General features: G+C 39.1%; 3 protein-coding genes across 7 annotated transcripts in view; all 3 read left to right on the forward strand.

The window, feature by feature from the left end:
- Positions 1 to 550: 550 nt before the first annotated feature.
- On the forward strand, positions 551 to 2,889 carry LOC105248582 (maspardin). Its single transcript, XM_025414056.1, has 7 exons — positions 551 to 1,268; positions 1,400 to 1,534; positions 1,663 to 1,768; positions 1,859 to 1,979; positions 2,094 to 2,202; positions 2,328 to 2,576; positions 2,656 to 2,889. Exons 1-7 carry the CDS (start codon positions 1,074 to 1,076, stop codon positions 2,713 to 2,715), a joined length of 975 nt encoding a protein of 324 aa, XP_025269841.1. The 5' UTR covers positions 551 to 1,073; the 3' UTR covers positions 2,716 to 2,889.
- Positions 2,890 to 3,800: 911 nt separating this feature from the next.
- Positions 3,801 to 7,979, forward strand: LOC105248581 (major facilitator superfamily domain-containing protein 12). 2 transcript variants are annotated; one of them, XM_011253442.3, is made up of 7 exons: positions 3,801 to 4,425; positions 5,005 to 5,302; positions 5,382 to 5,664; positions 5,742 to 5,853; positions 5,940 to 6,296; positions 7,211 to 7,464; positions 7,703 to 7,979. In XM_011253442.3, the coding sequence occupies exons 2-7, from the start codon at positions 5,113 to 5,115 to the stop codon at positions 7,821 to 7,823; spliced, it is 1,317 nt and encodes a 438-aa protein (XP_011251744.1). In that variant the 5' UTR covers positions 3,801 to 4,425; positions 5,005 to 5,112; the 3' UTR covers positions 7,824 to 7,979. The 2 variants fall into 2 exon arrangements, with proteins under 2 accessions (XP_011251744.1, XP_011251743.1); XM_011253441.3 differs by having other exon boundaries at positions 3,801 to 4,153.
- A 692-nt stretch (positions 7,980 to 8,671) lies between these two features.
- The window catches only part of LOC105248583 (insulin-like receptor), a 39,251-nt gene continuing 23,302 nt past the window's right edge, over positions 8,672 to 24,620 (forward strand). Inside the window, exon 1 of one of the 4 annotated variants that reach the window (XM_011253444.3) lies at positions 8,672 to 9,114. The gene's annotated coding sequence lies outside the window, so the exon portion shown is untranslated. Of the gene's footprint in view, positions 9,115 to 15,052; positions 15,374 to 17,432; positions 17,446 to 18,662; positions 19,359 to 24,620 lie in introns of those variants that run through there. The other 3 variants (XM_011253445.3, XM_025414078.1, XM_025414077.1) reach the window with 3 other exon arrangements.

Consider the following 24,620-nt stretch of genomic DNA (forward strand, 5'->3'; position numbering starts at 1 on the left):
AGAGAACGATATTGTTTTGCAAGAGCATGGAAAAAAATGTTATATATCAAAAAGTATTGATGATTTAAATTTCCAGAGAAAAAAATTATATATGTAATCAAATATGTAAATTTATATATAAAATATGTCCACATTATAAAGACATAAAATTATATATACTCATATAATATTATGTAGAATTATATATACTCATATAATTATATGTAGAATATTTGTGTATATTATTTGATAATTCTATTTTTCTTAAAAAAAAGAAAAGAAATACAAAACTTATTTTGCAATTATTTTTCTATTATTCTTATTATTTTCTTTACATAAATAGATATAAAGAAAATATAAAAAAAGAAAAAAAATATACGTATATGGACATATTTCATATATAATATAACAGATATATTTATATAGGTGATTATATAGATTATTCTTGCAACAAAGTTGTAGTCGAAGAATAAATTACAACCAAAACAATAAACCGCGTATATGCATCGAATGAGTTTGAAAAATGTAAGGAGAGAAAGAGAGAGAGAGAGAAGGAGAATCGCATGAAACTCTTGATGCTGCAGTCATTGAAGTAGTGCGCATCTGTCGGTATCAGCTGTAGTGGCGTCACGTTGATAAACGACTCGGATAAAATTGATTATATTTTCCATTTCTTGAAAAAATAATTTTTTTCTACGGATGACCTTCCTAACAAGTTTGTAGTCAACGATTCAAGGCTTACAATTAAGTATAAGTTTACATTTTTTTAGACATTTTCTAAGAATCTGAAGCCGTTTATATAAGTTGGTTGTGATACCTGCATTGTCATTGTTAAGTTGCAAACAATACGATTTTACGGTCTTCCAAAAAGTACGTTGAGATTTAAAAGATAATAGAATGGTAAAAAGGGATTAGGCTACCGAAGAATCTTAAAAAGATGATAAAAGGACCTTAATCTAACAATTTCTTAAAATTGGATTCTAAACAACTCATACATTCCCGTACATATAATTGATGTATCTTACAATTAGCAGTCGCAATAATATATTGTAATGTAACAGACGACGTGGTACAAAACCACGTTATAATTATTCATGTGTTCCCTGCCCCGACAAGTGTATGACGAGGCAACGTCGTCGACGAGCTACGATAACGTGGTGGAACATACCGAATTGCCTCGACAAGGAAGCATGTCTTATTCGAGTGAACTGTCACGTTCCCAGGAATATCTGAGTTTTCGTAGCTCTGTACCGCTGAGAAAGATTGTCGTCGATGCCGATGGCGCCAAGGTATTATTTCATCAATGATAAAAGATTTTCGATAATTCATATCTAATTGTTTATCTTGTTTTGTTTCCATCATTGTCTTGAACATAGTAAAGATCTTTGTAATTTGATTTTCTGAATCTCAATTGTTTCAGGGATGGAAGGTGTATGATTCCAATCCAAAAACTATCAAGTGCCCGCTCATATGTCTTCCACCAGTCTGTGGTACCGCTGATATTTTTTTTAGGCAAATATTAGGACTGGCTGCAAAAGGTTATAGAGTTATATCAGTGAGTTGGATATAAAGTCCTGAAGCAAATTTAAATGTATATGCAAAGTAGCATAAAAGATCTTGCTTACATCATATTGATGCAACAGTTGATCTTTAACAGTTGATCCAGGAAGTTCACCTTTATAGGCTGAGCCACCAGTATATTGGAGTATAAAGGAATGGTGCGATGGATTCAGAAAACTGTTGGATTACTTGGAACTTGATAAGGTCCACCTTTTTGGTGCTTCGTTAGGTTAGAATTATAAGCAAAGTATTCACTTTTAAATTCATATGTAATCTTATGAATAAAGTGCATGAAAATATATAAATTTTATATTTGCAGGTGGTTTTCTGGCACAGAAGTTCACAGAAATAAATGCACACTGCCCTCGAGTAGTATCTTTAGTTCTATGCAATACTTTTACAGATACATCTGTATTTAGTTACAATGATTCCGCAGCAGTGTAAGTCAGTTATAGTTCATTACAAGTTATAGTTCATTACAAAGTAATTTACTCAATTAATTTTACATATCGAGATTCTTGGTTATTATTATAATAATTATTTATTGTTTGTAGTTTTTGGATTCTACCATCAATGGTACTAAAGAAAATGGTTATGGGAAATTTTGCAACAGAGAAGGTTGATGGAGAGATGATAGAGGCAATCGATTTTATGGTGGAACGGGTATAAATCTTTACTTTTTTCAAAAATTGATGAAAACTAAGAGAAACATATTCAGAATGTTTTGTTTAAAAAATTATTTTTAATCCTATTTATATATTTTTTTCAAAATTTTTTATAATTTTTAGCTGGAGAGCTTAACGCAACCTGAATTAGCATCTCGTTTAACAATGAATTGCATAAATTGTTATGTACAACCTCAAAAGATATGTCATTTACCAATAACGATAATAGATGTATTTGATGAATATGCTTTATCAAATGCTGTTAGGGAAGAAATGTACAAATGCTATCCGAATGCAAAATTAGCACATTTGAAAAGCGGTGGGAATTTTCCATACTTGAGTCGATCTGCCGAAGTTAATTTGCATTTACAGGTAATTTATAAATATAATTGTGATTAAAAATAGAATTTTTTTTATCGATGATTGATAAAATAACAGAATTTGTTTTCAGATACATTTAAGACAGTTTGAAGACACTGAATATGCAGCCTCAGAAAAAACTAAAACTTAGCATAATACATTTTTGTTAGGAAAAATTAAACAAAAATGGATTCTGCTATTCATAAACAGATATTGAAAATATGAATATCTGAGCCATTTATATATATATATCGAGTTAAAGATACAATTTAGTTGACATCTTTCAATTTAGTTCTTAATAAAGCAATAATTTGTTACATCCAAATACTGTATAATATAAATTATATGATATATAGCGCTGTTTATGAATCCACTATGTCAAACACATTTAGTTCCTGGAATATAAAAAGCATTTATATTTTATAATATTTTGATTTTCTTTTATCTGTAAAGAAAATGAATATTCCATTATTTATTATCAAAAGCGAAAAAATATACTCTTCAAAATATACTCTACATACAAATTTCTTTTTGTAGATATAAATAATTCTAATTAAATCTAATTACTAAATATTTTCAAAAACCTATTTTCTTAAATGTTTATTACGATGAGGATTCATAAATGAATATTTTGATAAAATTTTATACATATATATATATATATAATATATATATATATATATATATATATATATATTTCTATACAATATTTATATGAATTTATTTAGATGTATAATTTATTTTATTTTATCTGTTTTTCTATTATTTGCTTGAGAATTAGTAGTACATATTTTCAAGTAGCACACAGTTATGGTGTGCAGAGTGAGAAGTTGACCATAGTTAGCTAGGTCGCCTGACCGGGAGACCGTATAAGAACTCGCTTGATATCGATTCCTTCATGTGTGCTCGTTCGCATTTCTCTTTTGCAATCTCATATTACAGGGTCTGTTTTGCTCAGTATACGTGTACGACATTGTCGTATTAGGTTCTATTTAATTTTTCTTTTCTCCGTTGATTTTTGAACATTTTAATTGATTATAATTATATATATGTAATTTTAAATCATTGATATATTAAAGATATAGTTATAATTTTGTAAGATTGTATTTCTCTGAAAAAAGATTTTTTAATTACATAGAGAATTTTATTGAAATACTCAAATTAACGCTAAATTATTCGCTTGTTAAATTTGTTAATACTAAATTTGCTCATATTTATAAACATTATGAATATTATCTGCTATCTTTTGCGTAAGAAAAGTGAAAAATAGTTTATTAAAGAGTAATAGGAATTTTGATTTGTTTGACATGTAAGTGAGATTTACATGCCGATAAGATTATCGTTATCGCATTCACCGATATTCCCATAAGTAATCTTCCTGGTGAATTAATATAATCCCTCTCTGGTAAAGAACGACACATGTGTATAATGTATGTTTCAAAGCTCAGTCTCTTACCTGCATGCAACGCAGCCAGTATTCGAACGATAGTGTATCCGTCGTGACGATAAAGTGAAATCTTCTTATCCTCTAAAAATAACGTTTAAACGCACGTTTCAAAGCATTAATATTGCTCGGAATGATAAATCACGTAAACTATAATTTGATTACTTTTTTGACAGGTTTTTGAAAACTCTTTTTCATTGTCAGTTGTAAAATGAGACACATATTGGCAAGGTGTTTTGTGCGCTTTCATATATCTCGTGTAACTTGTATTTAAAATTTTTATTTTTTAAATTAAAAAAAAGATTTCCAAGGTTTCTCTCTCTATCTCTCTCTTTTCATCGATTGTGTATAACCATGCGATAGGGTCTTCTATAAAATATTAAATTGATTTTTATGCATTGCAAGATGCACGTGTGCGTACGTATATTTTGTTTTAATAATTTTTTGCTAGAATTTTTATTGTGATTTTTCCTGTAATCGTGTCATCCTTAATGAGTCATACGTTGAACGATTGAATCAATGCGGTCGCATTATTCGCATTATTCGCGATAAGACATGCTATTATCGATATATGATCTATATCTAATCTCTCGTTTGATATTACGATACGTTGATGCATGCTTTTCGTAAATCAATATCCATAATTCTATTAGTAATCCTTATCCATAATTCACGCAACCGTCTTAACGAGAAATTATCCTAAAGGGAAATAGCTTACAGCAAAATTTAATCAAGTGAAAGGAACGCCGACCACAGGTTTACCTTAGAAACAGAACGCCATCGCTAGATATTTATTTTTGTTATTTTACAAATTTAATTTTTTACTATTTAAATTTCAACATTTTTCCTAAGATATCTACGCATATTTCATCAGAAATGTTTCTTTCACAGAATCTCTTGTTAGATTTTAATTTCCATTTTAATCCATTAATTTCCATTTTAATCCATTAATTTCCATTTTAATTTTTTTACTTAATAAACTTTATTTTCTTACAGATATTACTTTTCGGAAGTACAACAAACCGGAATAATATCAGGATGGATTCACCGGAATCTTGAAAGTTTTCTTCTCTTCATCCTGGAAAATATTCAGTCTTAAAGAAAATGGATAATGCCAGCGAGCGAACGCGTCTCGTGGACAGCGGAAGAATAGCGACGTCCACGAAACTCGCTTACGCTCTTGGACATGTTTTCAACGATCTAGCAGCCGCCATGTGGTTCTCCTACACTTTAATTTATCTTCAACGAGTGACATTATTAGAGCCCGTCGTCGCCGGTGCGCTTTTGCTTCTAGGTACGCGTGCAATTCAATTATACGTGTGGACGACGTTATCTTCAATAGTTGATTAATGTCGAAACGATTTTTATTCAAGGACAAATCATCGATGCGATTGCAACGCCTGTGTTTGGATTCCTGGTCGATCGTTACTGCAAAAAGAAATTCTGGCATGTTTTCGGTTCTATCATGGTCACTCTGTCCTTTCCCGTAATATTCGGCGATTTCGCCCATTCGTCTTCTACGATGTCCATGTTTTTATATATAACGAGTATTACAATATTTCAAACGGGCTGGGCGGCCGTACAGATCTCTCATCTGTCAATGATTCCCTCGTTAACTAATTCTCTCTTGGCTCGAGCCGATTTGACCGCAATAAGGTATGTGAATTGTAACAAGGTTCTTTTTCTCTCTCCCTCTCTGTCCGAGTTATATCAAGATATAAATTTAATTACAGATACTCCGCCCAAGTTAGTGCGGCCATGGTAGTTTTTATAGTTACGTGGATAGTTTTACCGACTAGTGGAGAATCGGTTCAATTGAATCAGCTGGACGATTATAAATTCAGAGTACGTATAAAGAAACTGCGCGTTAAAAAAAATTATAATAGCTAACGAGAGAAAACATCTGATAACATTCACTTTATAATTTACAGAATATCGTCCTGGTTCTTACGACTCTCGGTCTGACCGCGACCGTTTTCTTTCACATTTTTCTAAAAGCGAATCTCTTGGAACGAGCAACATCCTCTAAAACAAACATCGAGGAAGCGATTAGGTCGTCGAACCGTCGAATATCATGGCTCGATATCACGATCTTGTTGAGAGTCGCGATGCTCTACGTAGCGAGCAGATTGTTTATCACTCTCAGCACGGTGTACTTGCCATTGTATATAGAGGAGACCGAAATCGGCGGCAAACAGGCGTTAGCTACTGTGCCATTGGTCTCATATGTATCCTCGTTTGTGGCCGCTTTGTTACTTAAATACATCAACAGAAGTTGCGGTACCAAGGTAAGTCTTTGATGATACTCTCTTAAATGAATTCAGTGTATTGTCATTGATAAGTATTTTCGATTATGGTACTGTAAATCTCATTAAACAAAAATTAGTTGATGATAATCTTTCAATCAGAGATATTTTAAAAGATTTTTTAAAAAAAGCAAATTACTCTTTTAATTATTTTAGTAATTCTTCTTACTATTTTTTCTATATATACAAATAAATAAAATATAAAAGCCTAATGGAAAACAGACAACTAAGAGCTTAATATAGTTAATGATGAGCGAATAAAGAAATCAGAATTTTCTATAAAAATAAATTTCATAATATTTTTAATTTAAATTAATTTTTAATTAATTAGTTTAAATTTATTTTTCATACATTGTTATCTGCGCTAAGTTCTTAATCGTCTATTTATATGTTTTTATATTATTTATTTGCGTTTTTTAATTTAATTTTTATTGCTTTCCATGCATATCCATATATATGTATATGGATATATACATATTTAATTTATATTATATATTTAATAAATTTTTCCACATCTCTAATACTATACATGTATGAGGTAAATTTGAGCGATTTTCATTAAAGAAATATCCAAGCATCTTGTTCATTTTTTCTGCGCTTATCATATTTTAATTTCAAAAGGCACATTCTAATTATAAATTTGAATATTAGTAATTTGCAATTTTCCTATTGTTGCAATTTTCCTGTTGTAATCAGCGATTAGCGTCGATCACATAAGCTAGAGAGGCAAAGTATAGATAAAAATTCACCAAAGAGCGAGTATTTCATTGATTCTTCGTCACTATTTCATCAATGACATTTTCACTGATTCAGAGTTTAAAAGAGGAAGAGGAGAAAAATATGAAAAAAAAAGACAAGCGTGTATTCATATTCTCGTTTCGCCGAATCGAAAATAGGTGTGCTATTTTCTCGGCGCTACGGTTGGCTTGGTGGCGGCAATCGTTACGGAATTTATCGCGGGCAACACGACGGTCGTGTACGTCATCGCTGTGTTAATTGGCGCGGGAAGCTCCATTACGATGGTCACCGCATTGAGCGTCACCGCCGAATTAATCGGCTCCAGAACGGAACGTAGCGCGTTAGTGTATTCCATCGTCACGTTCCTCGATAAAATCATCACCGGCCTCGTCGTTATATTCATCGAGAAGTGGTGAGTGATATAAATATCGCTATGCGGAATGAATTTTATTTAATTACACAAGTAGCAATTTTTGCATCTCGATATACGATATCGCGATGTGGAGATGTAAATTAAATTTACTCTGCGAAAAATTTATTTTTAACGACCGTTCGATCTCTCGTAAACGGCAATTTGAATATCGGATATTGCGTTATTATTCCATCGTACCTTTATGCATTTTTCAATATTCCGCTTTCATTTTTTTCAGGAGATGCAACGACAAGGAAATCTGTTTCAATTATAATCGGGACACATTGTCCATCGTGTGCGCTTCCTCGATGTTATTGGGACTCGTAACTTTGATATCTGTATCGCGTTGTCTAACTTGAGACACAATGACGAATAATGCCTTTCGCATTATATCTTTGTATAGATTTTAATTTATAGCGACAAACGACATAAAAACATCGATGACGCTGACTTTTTATATTTATAATGCCGTCTCTCTTATATAAAAAAATCTCAACAAACAAAACAACCCATCTTTCTTACACCTTTGTTCATACTCGTCATCTTACGTCAAAGTCAGAAGAGAGCGAGAAATTAAAAAAAATTTATATATATAAATTTATATTTATATATATTACAAATTTATTTCTTCATTTCGTATAATTTAATTATATAATAATATTAAATATTTATTATATATAGTATATTAAATATTATTTATAAATTAAATTAATATATATAATATATTAAATATAATAATATTTAATTTAATAATAACGTCCTCTTTAATAATAATCGCTCATTTTTCAGATTTTGAGATCAACCGTCGTTAAGTTATCATTCGCTTTCGCAAGTAACAATTTAATACAACCGTACCAGATGTCGCCAGACGTACGATTGGACGTTTCTCGAACATACGGAGAAAAGGCGCGTCGCCATCCCGACGATGGCGCGAGAGTCAGAGTGCGATGACCCGCTTCGTTCGCGCGTTACATACCGTGCTGGCTCGTCGCGGTTGCGTCGTAGTACGTCAAGGCGGAGAGACACATTCGCTTTATCGCGCGTACATACGGAGGGGCAGCGGGGGAAGCAGAGGGAGGAGGGAGAGCGTAGACGGGGCGGCGAGTCACTGCGCAGACGCTTATTTTGCTCGGCCGGCGTGGGGGCGGCGGCGGAGGGGGGGGAGGTCGCGCGATCGCACGTTCACGGGGCATGGCGTGGTGCGCGTTCTAGTAAACAAAGTTGTGTGCGTCGAGTCGCGCGGGGAATCTCGCGCGCCCCGAACGAGCGATCGCGTTTACCGTGTGTTTGTACGAGACGCGGCCGTTGCGTCGCGTCGCGTCGCGTCGTATCGTCGTCGTCCTCGTCGTTAAAGATCCCGTCGGGGCTGCTCCGGTGAGAGAAACTCTGGCCGTGGATAAATAAACGATAATTAGCTCGGATATACGAGCCGACTCGACACCATTGTGTTACGTGGGTGTACGTGTGTTGTCTCTCGTTTGAGAAAAGTGTTTACAGTGCTCGTCGTACCGGATCTCTCTCTTTCTCTCCGCCGAGAAGCGCACAACGGCGACTTTCGATCCGAGGCGAGACGAGGGAGTCGTCGACGAGACGGAGGTGATGACTTCGAGGCACGTTCGACGGAGTTCCCGAGCGGACGCCGCGTTTCAGGTGAGTGCCTATCTCTTTCTCTCTGCTTTCTCCTTCGCCTTGATCGTCTCGCTCGTTGTTTTTTCCCTTCTCTTCGCCGCACGCGCGCCAGACGACACGCGTCTCTTTTACGTGCGACGTATTTGGCGTTTCCGATTCGGTTATTATCGCCCGATATATAGCATCTCGCGCGTCGCAAAAACGTCCGAGCGCATTTTCGACTTTCGTTTCGACCGCGAAGGTGTCTCCTCTCTTCCCCTCTCTATTTTTCACATAAGGAGAGTTGCTTCGAGTCGCCCTTTTTTCGTCCTTGAGAGAAATGCGACCGATCGAAAGGACAAGGAGGAGGAGGTTAGGGAAAAGGTACGCGCAGGTAACGCGAAATTTTTTTCGGGCCGTCGCGTCATTCCTGGGCGTTTCTTTCTTCTCGCCTTCCAGACTCCGCGTCGCGGAACTCGCGAGGATGCTTTCCGCAGGAAACGCGCGCGTATCAATGGCCTCCGAACGCGCCGTATAAATTATTCGCGAGAGGAGCGAGACTGGTCGAAAAGAGAAAGAGCGAGACGGAGAAGGCGGGGCGGAGAAAGAGCGGAGCGAGAAGAGAGGAAGCGAAACGGCTCCGTGCAAGAGGCGGCGGCGATTTTTTTCGTGGAAGCGGGATACCATTTTTCTATTTTTTTTTCTTGCAAATCTTACAATTAGGCGCCCGCGCGCGCGCGCGCTATGTCGTTTTCGCTCGGATAAGAATCGACGAGTGTCGATAAGGGACGGCGTGGCGACGGTTTAGGTCGCGATATTTCTCTCTTTAGTCACTGACCTCGCGGCCACTCGGCTAACCTCGTTCGCCGCCGCCGCGCCGTCGCGTCGCGAGAGCGAACGTCGCGACGACGTTGCTCCGTATTCGGCGGAGAGAGAGAAAGAGAAAGAGAGAGAAGGAGGAAGACCACGCGCGATCGTGGACCGTGGGTTTCGGCACGTCCCGACTCGCCGAGAGAGGCTCGATTTCAGCTCGCGTCAAAGCATTCTTTACCAAGAGAGAAAGATAGAGAGAGAAAGAGCCCAGAAAGAGTCCTCTCCCTCTCTCTCTCTCTCTCTCTCTCTCTCTCTCTCTCTCTAGCGTCGTTATCGTAAATATATATTGTCCTTCGTGCGAGTCTCCCCCGGCTCTCTATTATTCTCGATTTACGACTTGTCTTCGCTTCGGGACAAACAAACGCATCTCTCGTCTTTCCGTTCTTTTTCGAAAAACGCAGATGTTACATCTCCCGGTAAATCGATATTTACGGATACTCTCGTCAGACGCGCGCTTAAAAGATTACACGTTAGTGATTTTGATTTTGATTCGAGTTTAATGCGCATTGCCATTTTCGTCGGACGCGACTCGAGAAAGGGACGCTCGTTATTATTACAGCCCCTTTCTCCGCATCGCTCGAAAATGGAGGCCGTTCCTTTCCACGATTACTTCCGAGTCGGCGAACGATGCGACGACACGAGAGTATCGATCGAACATCCTATTCGTTGATTTCAAATAAGATACGTTTGATTGATAGTAACGACTCCCGTACTATTGAATTAAAAATTGAGAGAGATATATGATTCGTTAGGGAGAGGAAAAAAAACTTACGCAGACAGATTAATTCCGAGGGAATCGCGATTCTTTCGATGACCGATGGGAACCGATTAGGATTGCATTCGGAATGGATTCCCACGGCGTTCTTTCGCGCTTTGTCGAATACGCACCTTTTTTTACTTAAACCGGCGGTGTGGAAAATAACGCGGAACCGCGCGAGTAACGATGACGTTTACGACATCGTAGACATCGGGCGGAGGTTGTTGTCTGAGGTATGCCTTAACTGATGCGAAATACGTAAAAAGCTTGTTGGACGTTTAGCCTTGGAAATATTCGTAAAAATATTATTGGATTATTGACGGCTGACATTAACGACAGGTAATAATGTCCCGTAGTACCTTGTCGTTCTTATAAGCGTCAGCGGTGCGTTTATTCTTTGTCTGTCGTCGCAAATCACAAAAGGACGCCAATGATATTTTTTTTTGGAACTGTTAGAGAGGCACTTTATTTCTGACAAAAAATGAATCCATTATGCAGATGTGCTAGGCAATTTTCCAAGATAGCGTATGATAAGCTGCCTCGGAAATTATCAGTGTCTTATAATAAAAACGTGTATTTACTGTTATTTTAGCCGTGTGCTTTTATCAGTAAAAATCAAATTTACAAATTTGCAACCATTAGAAATATATTTTTTCATAAAATTATATACAATTTATGTAAAATATGTTCTAGTTGATTACGCGAAAAAGTTTGAAGTTTCCATCTTTCGAAAGTTCACAAAATCCTAAGGCTTAAGTTAATCTAAAAACCTAAGGTATAGAATAATAAAAGAAATAATTTCTTTTTTAAAAATAAGTCGGAAACGTAATTTTTTTTTTCAGACGGGGGTTTGTATTCAAAACTTAACTTTATAATTAATAACACATAAAGTTTGAACAAGCTTTACAACTCTTTCAACTATTACTAATATATTTGTATACACAGAATACTGCTACTTATAATAAAACAATGTTTAAAAGATGAGTTATTAGAAAGAAATCTCTCTCTTTCTTTCTCTACCTAAAAAATATCGAGAAAAAATTTAATTTTTTTTTTAATAGAAAGAAACTGTTATATCTCGTTTTAAAAATATTTTAATAAAAACCATTATCGCGAGAGAAATTCGATGATCAAAAATCCATCCTCAAACAGTATCTTCCCCGATCCATTTTCTAAATTCTCCGTCTGCGTGTCGATTGAGAGCTTCAAGTTGATTCGAAAACAAGAGATTTTAATTACTTATACTCGAAGATATATTATTGTCGTCTGTTATTTTCGCTTGACAATACTAATCGGACTACCGACATCTAACAGCCGACTCTGCTCGCTGTATCGTAATTGGATAGCCTGCTCGCTCCCCGAGCGAAAGAGTACTACGCCAACGATGGCACGGAATGTCACCGCTGCTGTTGCGCTATTAACACGTACCAAGGGCACATGCGCCCAACCGGACGATTGGACGGCATTGTTGCGCTAAAGAGAACCCGTGATTCCGAATCTGGTTGCGTCATCATATTTTTACGATACAAGACGCGAAAAATTGCACGAAATTGCACCTCGAGTCCGAGGTTGTCGGAAGCGTCGCGTAAAAATCTCAACGACTCGAGAATAATCGATAAAATTTTATATCATGCGAAATAAACGATTCTTCCCCGCATTCAGCGGCTAATATTCCTCCGATTGGAATTTTAATTTCGCGAGAGATGATTTTTCGAGATTGTCATCGAAGATGATTGGAGCGAAGAAACCGTACTTTCATGGCGTGCATTCTCGCGCTGCTTATTATCATACCTGTGCTGTTGTATACGTTTTTTCATATATTGCTTTTTTAAAATGTAAAACCATCGCGTCATCGCGCAACTGCGTACCTCGTTAATTATACTATTATCATAACTATTTTTTTAAATCATAATTATAGGTTGCGTGTATCCTTGATTATTTTTTACGAGATTTTTCTTTAATCGAAAAATGCACGGACAATTGTCTTCCATTTTTTTTTCGATAGAGAAGATTCAAGTCTATCTATAAAGATACTCTCTTGTATGTATATAAATGTATGTAGAAGACAATGGGTCGTGCATAGCACGTATATAACGGTTAATTAGAAATTGAATCTTAATTCGCTCGCTAATTCGTTAATTGCCTTTATATATATTGCTCTCGAGTTATAAATTATATTATACATTGTGTGCGACAATCTCGTTCTTAGAAATTGCTCTGGTTACGATAATTAATAATGCATGCACGGTGGCATGATTACAATGAAGCGATTAACAGTCGCGATTAATCGAACGTGGCATTATTCAAATATGAATTATCGCGCTATTAAAACGACATTGGCGCGCGTCCGACTCTAGGAAAAACTCAAACTTCAAGGGTAATAATTACGTCTATCGGAACGTATTCGCGCTCGTCGTTTGACGTACGCAAGGGTTAAAAGTGCACGCGCAAATTTCATTTTCTCGGACATAAATTATTTCGCGGCGATCTTTTTTACCTCGCGCGACCGTCGTCTATTTTCTATCCTTATCGCTCACCGATCTTTTCGTTAATTCGTCAGCTTGAATACAATTGATCCGTTTTATCGCGAGGAGAGGGACCCCGCCGCAACGTATCCTCGAACAAAGGATCGCGCGTCTTTTTGCTAAGGACAGTTTGGCGCGGATAATCCCGTCGACGCTAAATCAGCGTTTTCGACGCCGAGCCGACTCGGCTCGCATCTCGATCGTCGCATTTTACTTTGTGCCAGATGCTGGAATGTAAATTCCGCGCTACGCCAGTACCGGGTGTCTCGAGAGTACCTCGCGGCGAGTGAAAGGGGAAAAGCAGGAAGGGTTTCGAGCGGCTTGTAACGACGACGGCGGCAAAGCGGCCGGGCGACGTCACCCTTCCTTCCATCGAAGTCGTCGTTAAATATGCAAACTCGCGCCGGTGCCACACGTATGCGATTTACATGTGCGCACACGTACCTTCCAAGAACTATATTTCATTCCTGCGCATGTGTACGCATTTTGAGAGCACCGTATGGTGCCGCAACTATTCGCACGCCTCGAAACGGAAATTCAGCGCGGTTGTCGACGCAGTTGTTACGATCGTCGTGCGGTATCGATGAAAAAGTTCGCTGGCTTTTGGATTTGACGTAGAACGCGCGGCGGTTTTATTTTATTCTTTTTTTATTCGCGTGTGCGATCACGCAGATATTTCTATCTCGTCGCCGCGTGTTTCGCATCGTTCTTTTCCAAGTTTTGTTTCGCTTTAGAATCGATCCGCTGAGGCTTGTTTCCGTTTCCTTTCGTCTCTCCGTTTCTCTCTCTCTTTTTCTTTCCATCTTATTCTTCGTTTTCCTCCGTTAGCTTCCGCTCATAAACGGTGCGAACGTGCTTATCTTCCCTAGTTAGTGTTTAAGCGTGGATACTTTGTACTTAAGCGAGTATCGTAAGTGGCCTGTATCTCGTCGTTAATAAAGTAGCGCATTATCGCTCCTCTTCGTCCCTTTCTTGCTCGCGTTCCTCGCGATTACCTTCCGTACCGTTAAAGATTCGATGATCGATACACATTTTCGCCAAACGATGCGGTGGAATTTCACGAGTATCTTTATTCTTTTGCATCATCATCATTAATTAGGCGAATCAAACACGCGACGCGACGTTAACATTCGGTTGCCTGATGTCAGAAACCCGATACGCAGTTCTTTCAGATTTCGTTATCAAACAACGCGCATTGACAAAATGCATATTGCGTGTACGTAGCGTGAAAGCGCGGCTTTATCGGCATTAATCTTGTACAGCGGCGTATGCTAACAAACGAGAGGGAAGGGTGACAGCTCCCAAAATTCTTCCGTTGGTCATCGTCGACGCCACAATAGAGACGGCTCGGTCGGTTTCCATGCTCAACCGTTGGATGGCGGTTCCATGGTCCTACCGACTCCTCTCCGTCTCGAGAGGACGAGAGAGAGATTGCGTCATTTTCAAGATTGTCGCGCAAAAAATGCCGCTCGAAAAAATTTTATCTCGAATCGTCCCCTGACAATTCCCCCTTAAAAAAAAACGGCATACCATATCGTCGCCCAAGTTGCGGTTTCGCGTGAAATTTCTCTTCAAAGATACAAAAATGCACGAAGGGGGACCTCCCTGACGTATCTGACCGTCGTTTACGCGGTAACGATAATCGAGGAGATTATTACAGGAGGAAAACACGGCGCGTCAGCGTCGCAGAGCGAGAGCGGCGGGCGGGGTCCGTCCTTTCCTTACTGCGCACTTTCTTACCCCTCCGCGTTTAACCCTCGGCGACGTGGCGGAGGCGGAGGCGGCGGCGTCGTCGACGGCGGCGGCGGCAAGGACGACGGTTAGTTCGCTTCGCGGAAAAGGCGGCGGCGCACGCCTCCCTGTTATCGTCCGCGGCCTCTTTGCTCTCGCTCGATTAAGCGCTTATTAGCGGCGCGTCTGCCTTACATATATGCATACGCGCGTGTACGCCGACGGTGGAAGACGACGACGTGCGTGGACGTACTACGCACCGGCGTACTACATAATGTACTACGCATCGCATTCGCGCACGGTTAGCATCCAGCCGACACGAGGCTGCCGCCGCGGTCACTTGGACAGCGACGTCGGGGACAGCGACCCTCGTCCGCGAACCTCGAGCGCGACATCCGATAGCTCGCCGCTCGATGTAGGTATATTAGAGATAAGATTCCTCCGAGCTTTCTCTCTCTCTCTCTCTCTTTGCTTTTTCTCTTTCTCGTCGCGAATCCTGGGTATTATCCTCTTTGTATCGCGTCCCGATAATCACGCGGCATTTTACAAAAGTAAGTCTCTTACGCGGCTGGACATATGATTTCCGCGTGATTTAATCTCGCGATGGAACGAGGGAATGGGAGAGAGAGACGAACGGGCGCATTTTTGAGACGCGATATCGAATCGATGACAATAATTAAAACGGCGCTTTTTTTTTTATCGGTGCAATCAATGTAACGCGATATCGCGCTCGTCGGTGCGCGACGCAGAGTTATCGAATTGTAAAGTTTCGCGATTGATTTCACACTTGTCGGCCGAAAAATATATCGCTTCCACCGACGCGGTGGAACGTCGAATGCGAATCGCGATTGAGAAACGTCGCGACAGCAGCTTCGCGTATTCTCGAAATGACGCTTCCGGCTGTCTTTTACCCGCGCGGAGATTCCAGTTATCGGTAACGCGCACACACGCAGACACGCATACACCCCACTATAGACAGGTTTCCCTCTAGAAGAACGCTCCGTGCGTCAGAATAGATCATCGGAGCCTTGAGCGGCTGCGGTTAGAATAGAATATGCGCGTATTATTAACGGAAACTCGGAAATCCATCGCATTGTCCGGTCCCTCGATGATAAATTTTAACTCGAGGATGCGTAGATAAAATGTGCGAAGATTACGCGTCGACGCGGCCGGGAAATATCACCGTCTCTCTCTCTCCCTCTCGTCTCGAGAAAGCGCGACAATATTTTTCATTACTCGGGATGGCGCGGAATTATAAATACCTCCGATTCCCCCTCCTCCCCGCCCCCCCCTCCCCCAATTTATCTCTCAATTTCACGCGCCGATACTTGCTCTCGGGGAGCTTGCCAGATACCGAATCTGGCGCGAAGAACGACTTTGTTCCGTCAGTAATGGGCCCCTCTTAACCGGTCGGTCGTCGGGCGACATTTCGCACGCCAGGCAGTTCCAGATATGTGCTCGTAAAGCATTACGTCGCATTCCGATCCACGTTAGATCCGCTTTCTAACGGCTTTCCGCGGTTCGATGCGACGTCGCGATGTAGCGGAATATTATATTTCCGCGGCCGTGTGTGTACCTTTCCGTCATATACGCCTTCGCCGAATCGATCGACGTCGATGACGTCATCTCGATCGCGATCTCTTTACGCGAACGACGAATAATTTACTCGGCACGTGTGCAACAACAACGTCTCGATTATATCTCGGATATACGCGTGTATATATATATTTTTTTTTTTATATTCGATCTCTATCCTCCCTCTAAAATTTCACGCGATTGGACGTCGGCCAAAAAGTTATCTGACCCGACGTGGAATGACTCGCGCACGCCTACGTCGTACAACGTAATTCTCATCACGCGACCCATTCCGCGTTTTTTTCGAGCCTCGAGAGCGATGGCGAAAATTTTGGCGTTCCCTCGCTTTTACGCGCGGCAAAATGGCACGTCGCCACGGCATCGAGCGCGGCGAAGGCCGAGAGCTATAAACGAGGACTATAAAAGACGGAAAGGATCGGCGATCGATCGGCCGATTCCACGATTATCATTGCGAGAGGTGTTTTATTAACGACGCGGCCTCTCGACGCCCACTTACGGCCTACGTCGCGTATCGGGACACACGTGCGAAATTGTCGAGCATCGAGTAGCGCGTGGACGCTATTAGAGTCATCGTCGAGTTTTATACCTTATACGCGTGCTCTAGGCATGTGGCAATGTTTTGGCTCGCGTCGATCGATGCACCCCTTATTCTGCGGCGTAGTATCGCGCTTCCTTTCGCCCTTCCACTCTACTTTTACTCTCTCCTCCCACCACGTGCGCATAATCCACCTACGCCCCGGTTCACTCAACCAACCCCTCGGGCCTCGGATACCAGCAGCGATTCTCAATCGTCGTGTTCGAAAGCTGTTTAAGGGTGTTGTTGTTTTTTGTACAAATCGAAATAGGCGTCTCCGGTACTCGAGATGATGAAACCCGTTCGTTAAATAAACGGTAAATAAACGTGATGTTTTTTAAGCGGTCAAAAATTATTCGTCGCGTCGTATCACCTCGGATTACGACGCTATTTTTATTGCGGGAACGTTCGCTGATGCAATTCAATGATACGTATAATTGTGTTTTTCCACGATACTTATATCGGCGAATAACAAATAAATATGCGAAAATATTTTCATTACACGCTGAAGAGAATTTCGATAATTGTTTGCTTCTTGATATTTTCATTAATCGGACAATTAATTGTCGGAAAAATCATGTTTGTGACTCTCATGGATGATTTTGCAGTTATTTTGCATAATTATTGATAATCAATTGTTAGTCAAATACGAAAAACATATATTTCACGCTAATTACACATTTAAATGTAATTTATGCAACGATGTAGATATTTTTATGCAACGATGTAGACATTTTATGTACTTTGTGCGCGCGTGTCATGCTTATCGCATCGTAATCTAATAATTATGTCGATTTAAATTGCCGTTATAAATGCTGGAATTAATCACGTTTGTTTAAACGGATTAATTATTTATGCGAAAGAATTTACAATCTTCGCACAAAGGATAGATTCTCCGCGAAAAATATCTTCAATGGGATTTTCGAAAAATATGTGAAAGGAACGTACATGGAACTTTGCAGAAATACATTACGCTCTCTCTTTTGTCGCATAAAGTCGGCGTAATGTTGTTTGGACATTGATAAAGGTAGTGTTTGTCGCTTCTCGAGAATGATGTTATATCTCATTGCGTCGGCCTTTATCGGCCCCGGAGCACTTAAACAGATTAGTACTCATTACACGACGTATGTTTTTCAAAATATATTTTTATCTACGGCAAATCCCTCGGTCCCTCGCGTTTGGAAAACATCGTAATATATAATCGTAATTAATCTCGAGGAAAATATCTACGAGATGCCACGTTGCACTCATGGTGATAGTAGTACGTCGCGACCTTTAGACTAAAGGAAGTAGCATCACGTTTCGAGTATCGCGTGATAACACTATTACCAAATGGATACACACATACATGCTGCTCTCTAAATATCTTAATAACCGAAAGTTCAACTATCTCTCTCTCTTTCTTTCTCTCTCGTTGTAGAATCACAATTTCAAAAACGATAAAACAATAAAACGTTAACTCATTTCGACTCAATTTATCAAAGTCGATAATTATGACGATATATTGACATTGCGATTATTTATAGCTTTAGAATTCGCCGAGTAACGGACGAGAAATAATATAATCGCGAGACGAGAAAAAGCGAATGCGAGATAATAATATTAATTCCGTATCCATCTCTGCGACGTCGTTTGATTCGCCGTCAGGAATACTGTACGCAATTATTCGTGCCATTTGATGACACAGCGTTGTGGTATGACGAGAGCGTCCCAGGGACACGCGCTTCGATTACGTTAGATGACGATATCCCGAGCAACGAATAGGCCGGCGATTAATAAACGCCAATTGAACGTCAAAAAGAGACTGGGAAAGCGAGACAACGAGCTCCTTCTCTTCGCTCAATCGTACGAAAAACACAATAACACAAATATAAATTAACGTAATTGTCGCGTGTCTGAGAAATCAGGGGAGTCGAAAGGAGAGAGACGGGAGGAGAGAGAGAAAGGGGTCGCGTGGGAGCGTAATATCTGGAGCACAATGACTGCAACGGTAACAATGGCAGTAAGCTGTAACAATGGCGACATCGAGCAGGAATGCGCGAATAAACAGCGGAGACGGGACCGAAGTAGTCGCGGCCGACTACGACGTCGTAGGTTGGAAGCGAGCGTAACGTCGCCGTCCTCGTCTTGGATTGGCCGGAGATAGCGGGAACGACGAGGACGAGGAGAGAAATTGGTCGAGAGAAAGAGAGAGAGAGAGAGAGAAGGAGAGGCAGAGAGAGGGGAACGGGTACGTATCGACCATCTCCTTCCATTCAGTTTGCCGCTTCGGTAGAAGGGTGACGGAGAGGAGACCCGGGTGACGAGAGACAAAGACGATGAAAACGCGAACGCCGCTCCAGACGAGGAAGGGAGATAATCAAACTCGGCGCGTTGCGAAACGCGCCTTTGAGCCGGCACGAAACGGAGCCCCTGGCGCCCTTGACTACGTCGTTATTTTTTTTCTGTCTTTTCGCTATTTTGCGATGCGATCAATTTATCAGATATCGCATTTATCTGCGCGCTTTAGATGATATCTCGTTCGCTTTACATCTACTACGTAATATGTATCGCGCGATACATAATAAAGTACGCGCGCGCGGGACGTACTTTATTGCAACTACGTCTCTAATTAATTGTGTATACACTCACAAAATATATATATATATACACACACACACATATTACACACACCTCTCGTCGGTGCAGCAATCGATCGCGTGTCGAGTTGTAGCTACCGTTGCGCGATTATTACACGATATTACGACATACGGTGAAAATCTTTGTACAATTTATACGTACAATCGTCACGAGTGCGCATCGTTACGTAATTGCGAGCGTTTCGTCGTAGCGAGGAACCGCAAAGATTTGCCAAAGCCACAGAAATTGTGCGGTCTCGACAACTTGGTTCGCTGACGAGAGCTCGATCGGGATAATAACCGGATGTCTACGCTCTCTCGGGGAAGATCTGAAAAATCTGAATCTTGTCCTCCCTTGAATGATCCGTGAATTCTTATAGAATTCTATTGAAATTCCGGGAATATTCTTGAAAAATGAAGAAAAATGAAAATGCAAATGAGAACTTATTTTATGACACGCGATTCTTTTCAGTACTTTCTCGATAGTTATTTCAAGTGGTCATTTTTCCTCCGTGATTGTACAATAAGGAAAAAAGCGCGCGCAATAAATGGTTTCGCTACAAAGTTGCGTGATCACGTTTACAACTTTTTTAATTTTACCCACAGTATTTTAAGTGAAAATACGTGGGGGGAAAGAGATCAGGTTATTCTTAGAAAATCGTTTTACAAAATAACTCGCGAATAAATTCGCGAAATAAATTGACGCAATTTTTATATTCGAGCAACGAGAGCCGCGGCCGATGTTACCGATGTCTTCTTTCGCCGACCCGTTCGATCGGCGGCAACCGAACATTGTAGATTACGAAGCGACGCTTGGCAAGCGACGGAGAGAACTCGAGCGCCCGGCCGGGTGTCGGCGAACCTGCAAACGCGATAGCACAAATATCTCGTAGTAGAACGACGGTGACTCGAAACGGCGGGGCTGGCGCGGCGCGTGGCGCTGTGAATGAAGCTCGTTCCGCTCGCCTGCTTTCATCCCGCCCGGTGTCTTGGACGGTACCCCTCCCTCCCCCTTCTTGCCCTCTCACCCTGCCATTCGCGACTCCTCGTCTGTCGCCTCTTCATTCCCCTACCATCGCGCTTTCGGGGTCTTCCTTGTTCTCGAGCGTTCGCATAAAGTCAAATCTGCGTTAAATGAACGGACGCGAATTAATCGTGAGCGAGTATCAACGTTGATTGGATTTCTTTTTATTTTATTTTTTTCCCAGTAATCTATTATTTTGCGTGTACGAAATTATTTTGTACAAAATTATCGTAATTGAATGAAACTTATTCACTGATGCTCTGCCGAGTGTATTCGTGTTCGTTTATCTGGTCTGAACCTGGATTTTATACGTAATCGCGTCGATAATTGATGCCGATACACGTACACAAATGCAAGATGCGTGTCAGCTGTAAATGTGTCCGTGATCCTACGTTTTGACAGGGCGAAGCCGATCATTGCGTGGAGCGATTTCGCGCGCTGTCCGCTTCTGAAACATGATTATTTCCAGCGGCTGCCGGATCGATTCAGCTACGGATTATCTCGTTTATCGTTCAGTAAATGAATAATCTATTTGAGGATAAGAACCATTATCCTTGATGCGATTCCGACAATTAACTGTATAATAAAGAAGAAGGATCAAATTGTAGATTTATTATGATTGAATTACATCTGACATTTCGCGAACCGCTGAAGGACATTAAAAGATTGAAAAAGGGTTTAAAAATTACAAGGTTCAAAAATAGATATACGAGTATTTCGAGTCGCAATTATATCATTATGCAGAAATATTATGCGTAACACGCTTTTTAGACTAAATTTATTGCATAATAAAGTTGCCGCTGGTATTTGAAACTGTAACTTGACATTTTCAAGTCTGAAATTATTAGTGTCACGTACCATATTACACGCATTCTCGAAACCTCGTATATGTTTGCCTTCGTTTACTACAAAATAAAACTATGAATAAAGTGGCGTAGGTGGTGGACCTACGCGCGTTGCGTGACCGACTATTTTCCGCGTGATTGTACACATCTAAATAATGCACATCTATACAGCGCTTTCAGCTATATCGCACACAATCATTTTGCTATCTTGCAAATTGTAATGTAATTATTTTCATAACACGTTATTGCCCATATCGCTGCAATTTTATCAAGATTCTGTAATACCTCTACAGATTGTAAGATTGATAAGATTGCAATGCTGTTGATTATTAGGTGGTGTAGGTGAAAGGTTTTAAGAGATAGTGGTAGATCGTCTGGTTGACATATGCACATATTTATATAAGTAAAATTGTAAGCAAAATCTGAGTGCAGAGAGAGAGAGAGAGAGAGAGAGAGGAGGAGAAGGAGAGAGAGCTGTCCATCGACTCGGAAAAAAACATTGAAAGTATCTAATTATACATACAGCGATTGGATTGGACATTGAAACGTGGACGAAACGTATCAAGTTGTGGATTTCAATTGAATATTTGATAACTATTACAACTATCACATAGTTGTGTACGATAATAGTTGGTAAATATTTACTGGGTTTGACTATAAGTGAATTTTATTTGTTATTGAACCAATTAAATAACAATTGTAAACATTTAATATCAATCATCAAATATCTGAAACCTAATTAAATGTTTGATAAATATTAAATAACAATCATTTAATTCAATGTTATCAAATATATAAAGCCTCTAATCAAGCATGTTTTGATAAACATCAAGACTTATTCGATTCAATGTTATAAAATTAAATTAGATCGTTTCTAATCTAATTACACTAGATCGTTTATGTTTAGCCAAACGAAATATTTCGTAACTATTATCAAATGTTTTTTCAAATAATTTATTTCAGTTTCATATAATAAAATTTGAAGAAAATGAATTCAAATATTATATGAATATAACAAGTTGATATATTTTATGAATAATTTTTAGGAAAACATAGTTCTATAAAATCTAGAATAAACTGTTTTTTTAAATATAAGATTAAAGCAATAATTAGCACAAATATATTTGTAATACTTATCAAACCTCTCATTTGTAGTTGAATCAATTAAATAAAGATTCTTTAAAATAAATTCTTTGCTCAACCAATTAAATTTTTCGATACTTGTTATTGTAAGATTTAATTGATACTATTTATTCAAATCATTTAATAGGTACTAAATCCTGATAATTACTATCAAATTCTTTTTACACAATATATAAAGTAATATATAAAGTAATATTTTTGCAATATTGCTATACAACTTTTCTCCGTTATACGGGATATTTTTGACTCTTATTCGCGAGCAAGACGCAAAGTATGAAACGCAGAGAATGGTCTGACCCCGAAAATGAATTCAACGAATCATTGAAAGATGTGTGGCCGTCAAGCGGTTCGTCAGATCACGAACGTAGGGGTACAATCTCTCGCATGCCACGGCGTACACGTCTCGTTACAACGTGACAGCGTGACCCCCTTTATAACGCAATAAATCAATTATCGTTCGTTATTAAGAGAAATCTACGCTTAATCAAATCACGTTACTTAACCCGAGAGTCACGGCAAACTAGGCAGTATTTATTTACAATCAGGCACGACATTCCAAATTCTTTTTCTTTCACAGCCACTTAAACAATCGTGGGATTGCGCAGACAACCTTACTCCCGCATCGAATCACAATTCTTCGCGTATTTTCCAGTATTTTACATTTATTAAGAGACCGAGAAATCTCGTACTTTGTTACTTAACAAAGCTTATTAATTGCTTTTTTTTCTTGATCAATGCTGCACTTTTGTTTCAAGTATAGGCGTTTCTAAAATTTCAATCTCAATTTTTTTTCTTTATATAGAACCATATATTTTTTTACATAATTTATTTATGTAAATCGATAATATTCATCATTTTAAGGACAAAAATATTAAAAATAGATATTTTATTTCATAACACATCAATGTAAAATATGAAATATGAATTATTAATTTTTCATGATTGTATCTTACCATTATACGTGGGATGATGAGAATAATCAACTTATATAAGGAAAAATGTTCTGTTTAAGAAAACAAAGATAACCTCAAAAATATCTTCATACATGGAACGAAATTATCACAAGATATTTTTCTCCAAATCCAATAACTTTAATCATTTTTCAATAAAATATATTTTTGGGATTTACCAAGAGCGATAATTTTTTGCTGATTTAGCCTGTAAAAAAAAGAAAAGGAAAGTAGTAAGATACAAAGAATGGTAAAATACATAAAACATTTATAAATTGTAAATGTTACTTTTAAAAGCTTATTTGAAAATACGAGAGATGAGCTGCGAATGAAAAGTATTTCAATATCATTTTATTTACGCTTTTTTTATGTAGTTCACTGTACAATTACAATTCTTTTCCAAGAGGTAACATCGCTACGCAACAGGATATCGCATGTTTTTTGCTATCTCTATCTCCCCCTTTCTCCTTCCTTCTCGTCAGATGTAGATTGTTCCTGGCAGGTATACCTAATCCATGTATACTTGCTTTTCGCATAATGAAAAACAGCGTTTTAGCTTGCTGTGATCGTTCGCGAGCGATGCGAATATTGCCTCTGGACACATACAACTGGCTCTTAACGGATTTACCTTTGTGAAAGGTTTGCAGTAATGGGGATAGAATACCGTTTTCTAACGAGCGTAAAACACATTCTAGCATCTCTTGCGGCAGACAATTTTATATATAACTTTGTTCGAGACGGCTTTTTCTGTAGCGAGTTATGTATTCCGAACACTTCAGGCTTATTCGATAATTTATAAATCGCACGCACTTTATCGCGCGCTTCGCTACATTGTTATAAATATTTTTCAAAGATATTGTCGCGGAGGGTCATGACCCCGGTGCATTCCGGATAAGAGTTACAAGAATGTAT

Source organism: Camponotus floridanus, unplaced genomic scaffold (assembly GCF_003227725.1).
Source record: "Camponotus floridanus strain SB8 unplaced genomic scaffold, Cflo_v7.5 scaffold75, whole genome shotgun sequence".
Lineage (NCBI taxonomy): Eukaryota > Metazoa > Arthropoda > Insecta > Hymenoptera > Formicidae > Camponotus > Camponotus floridanus.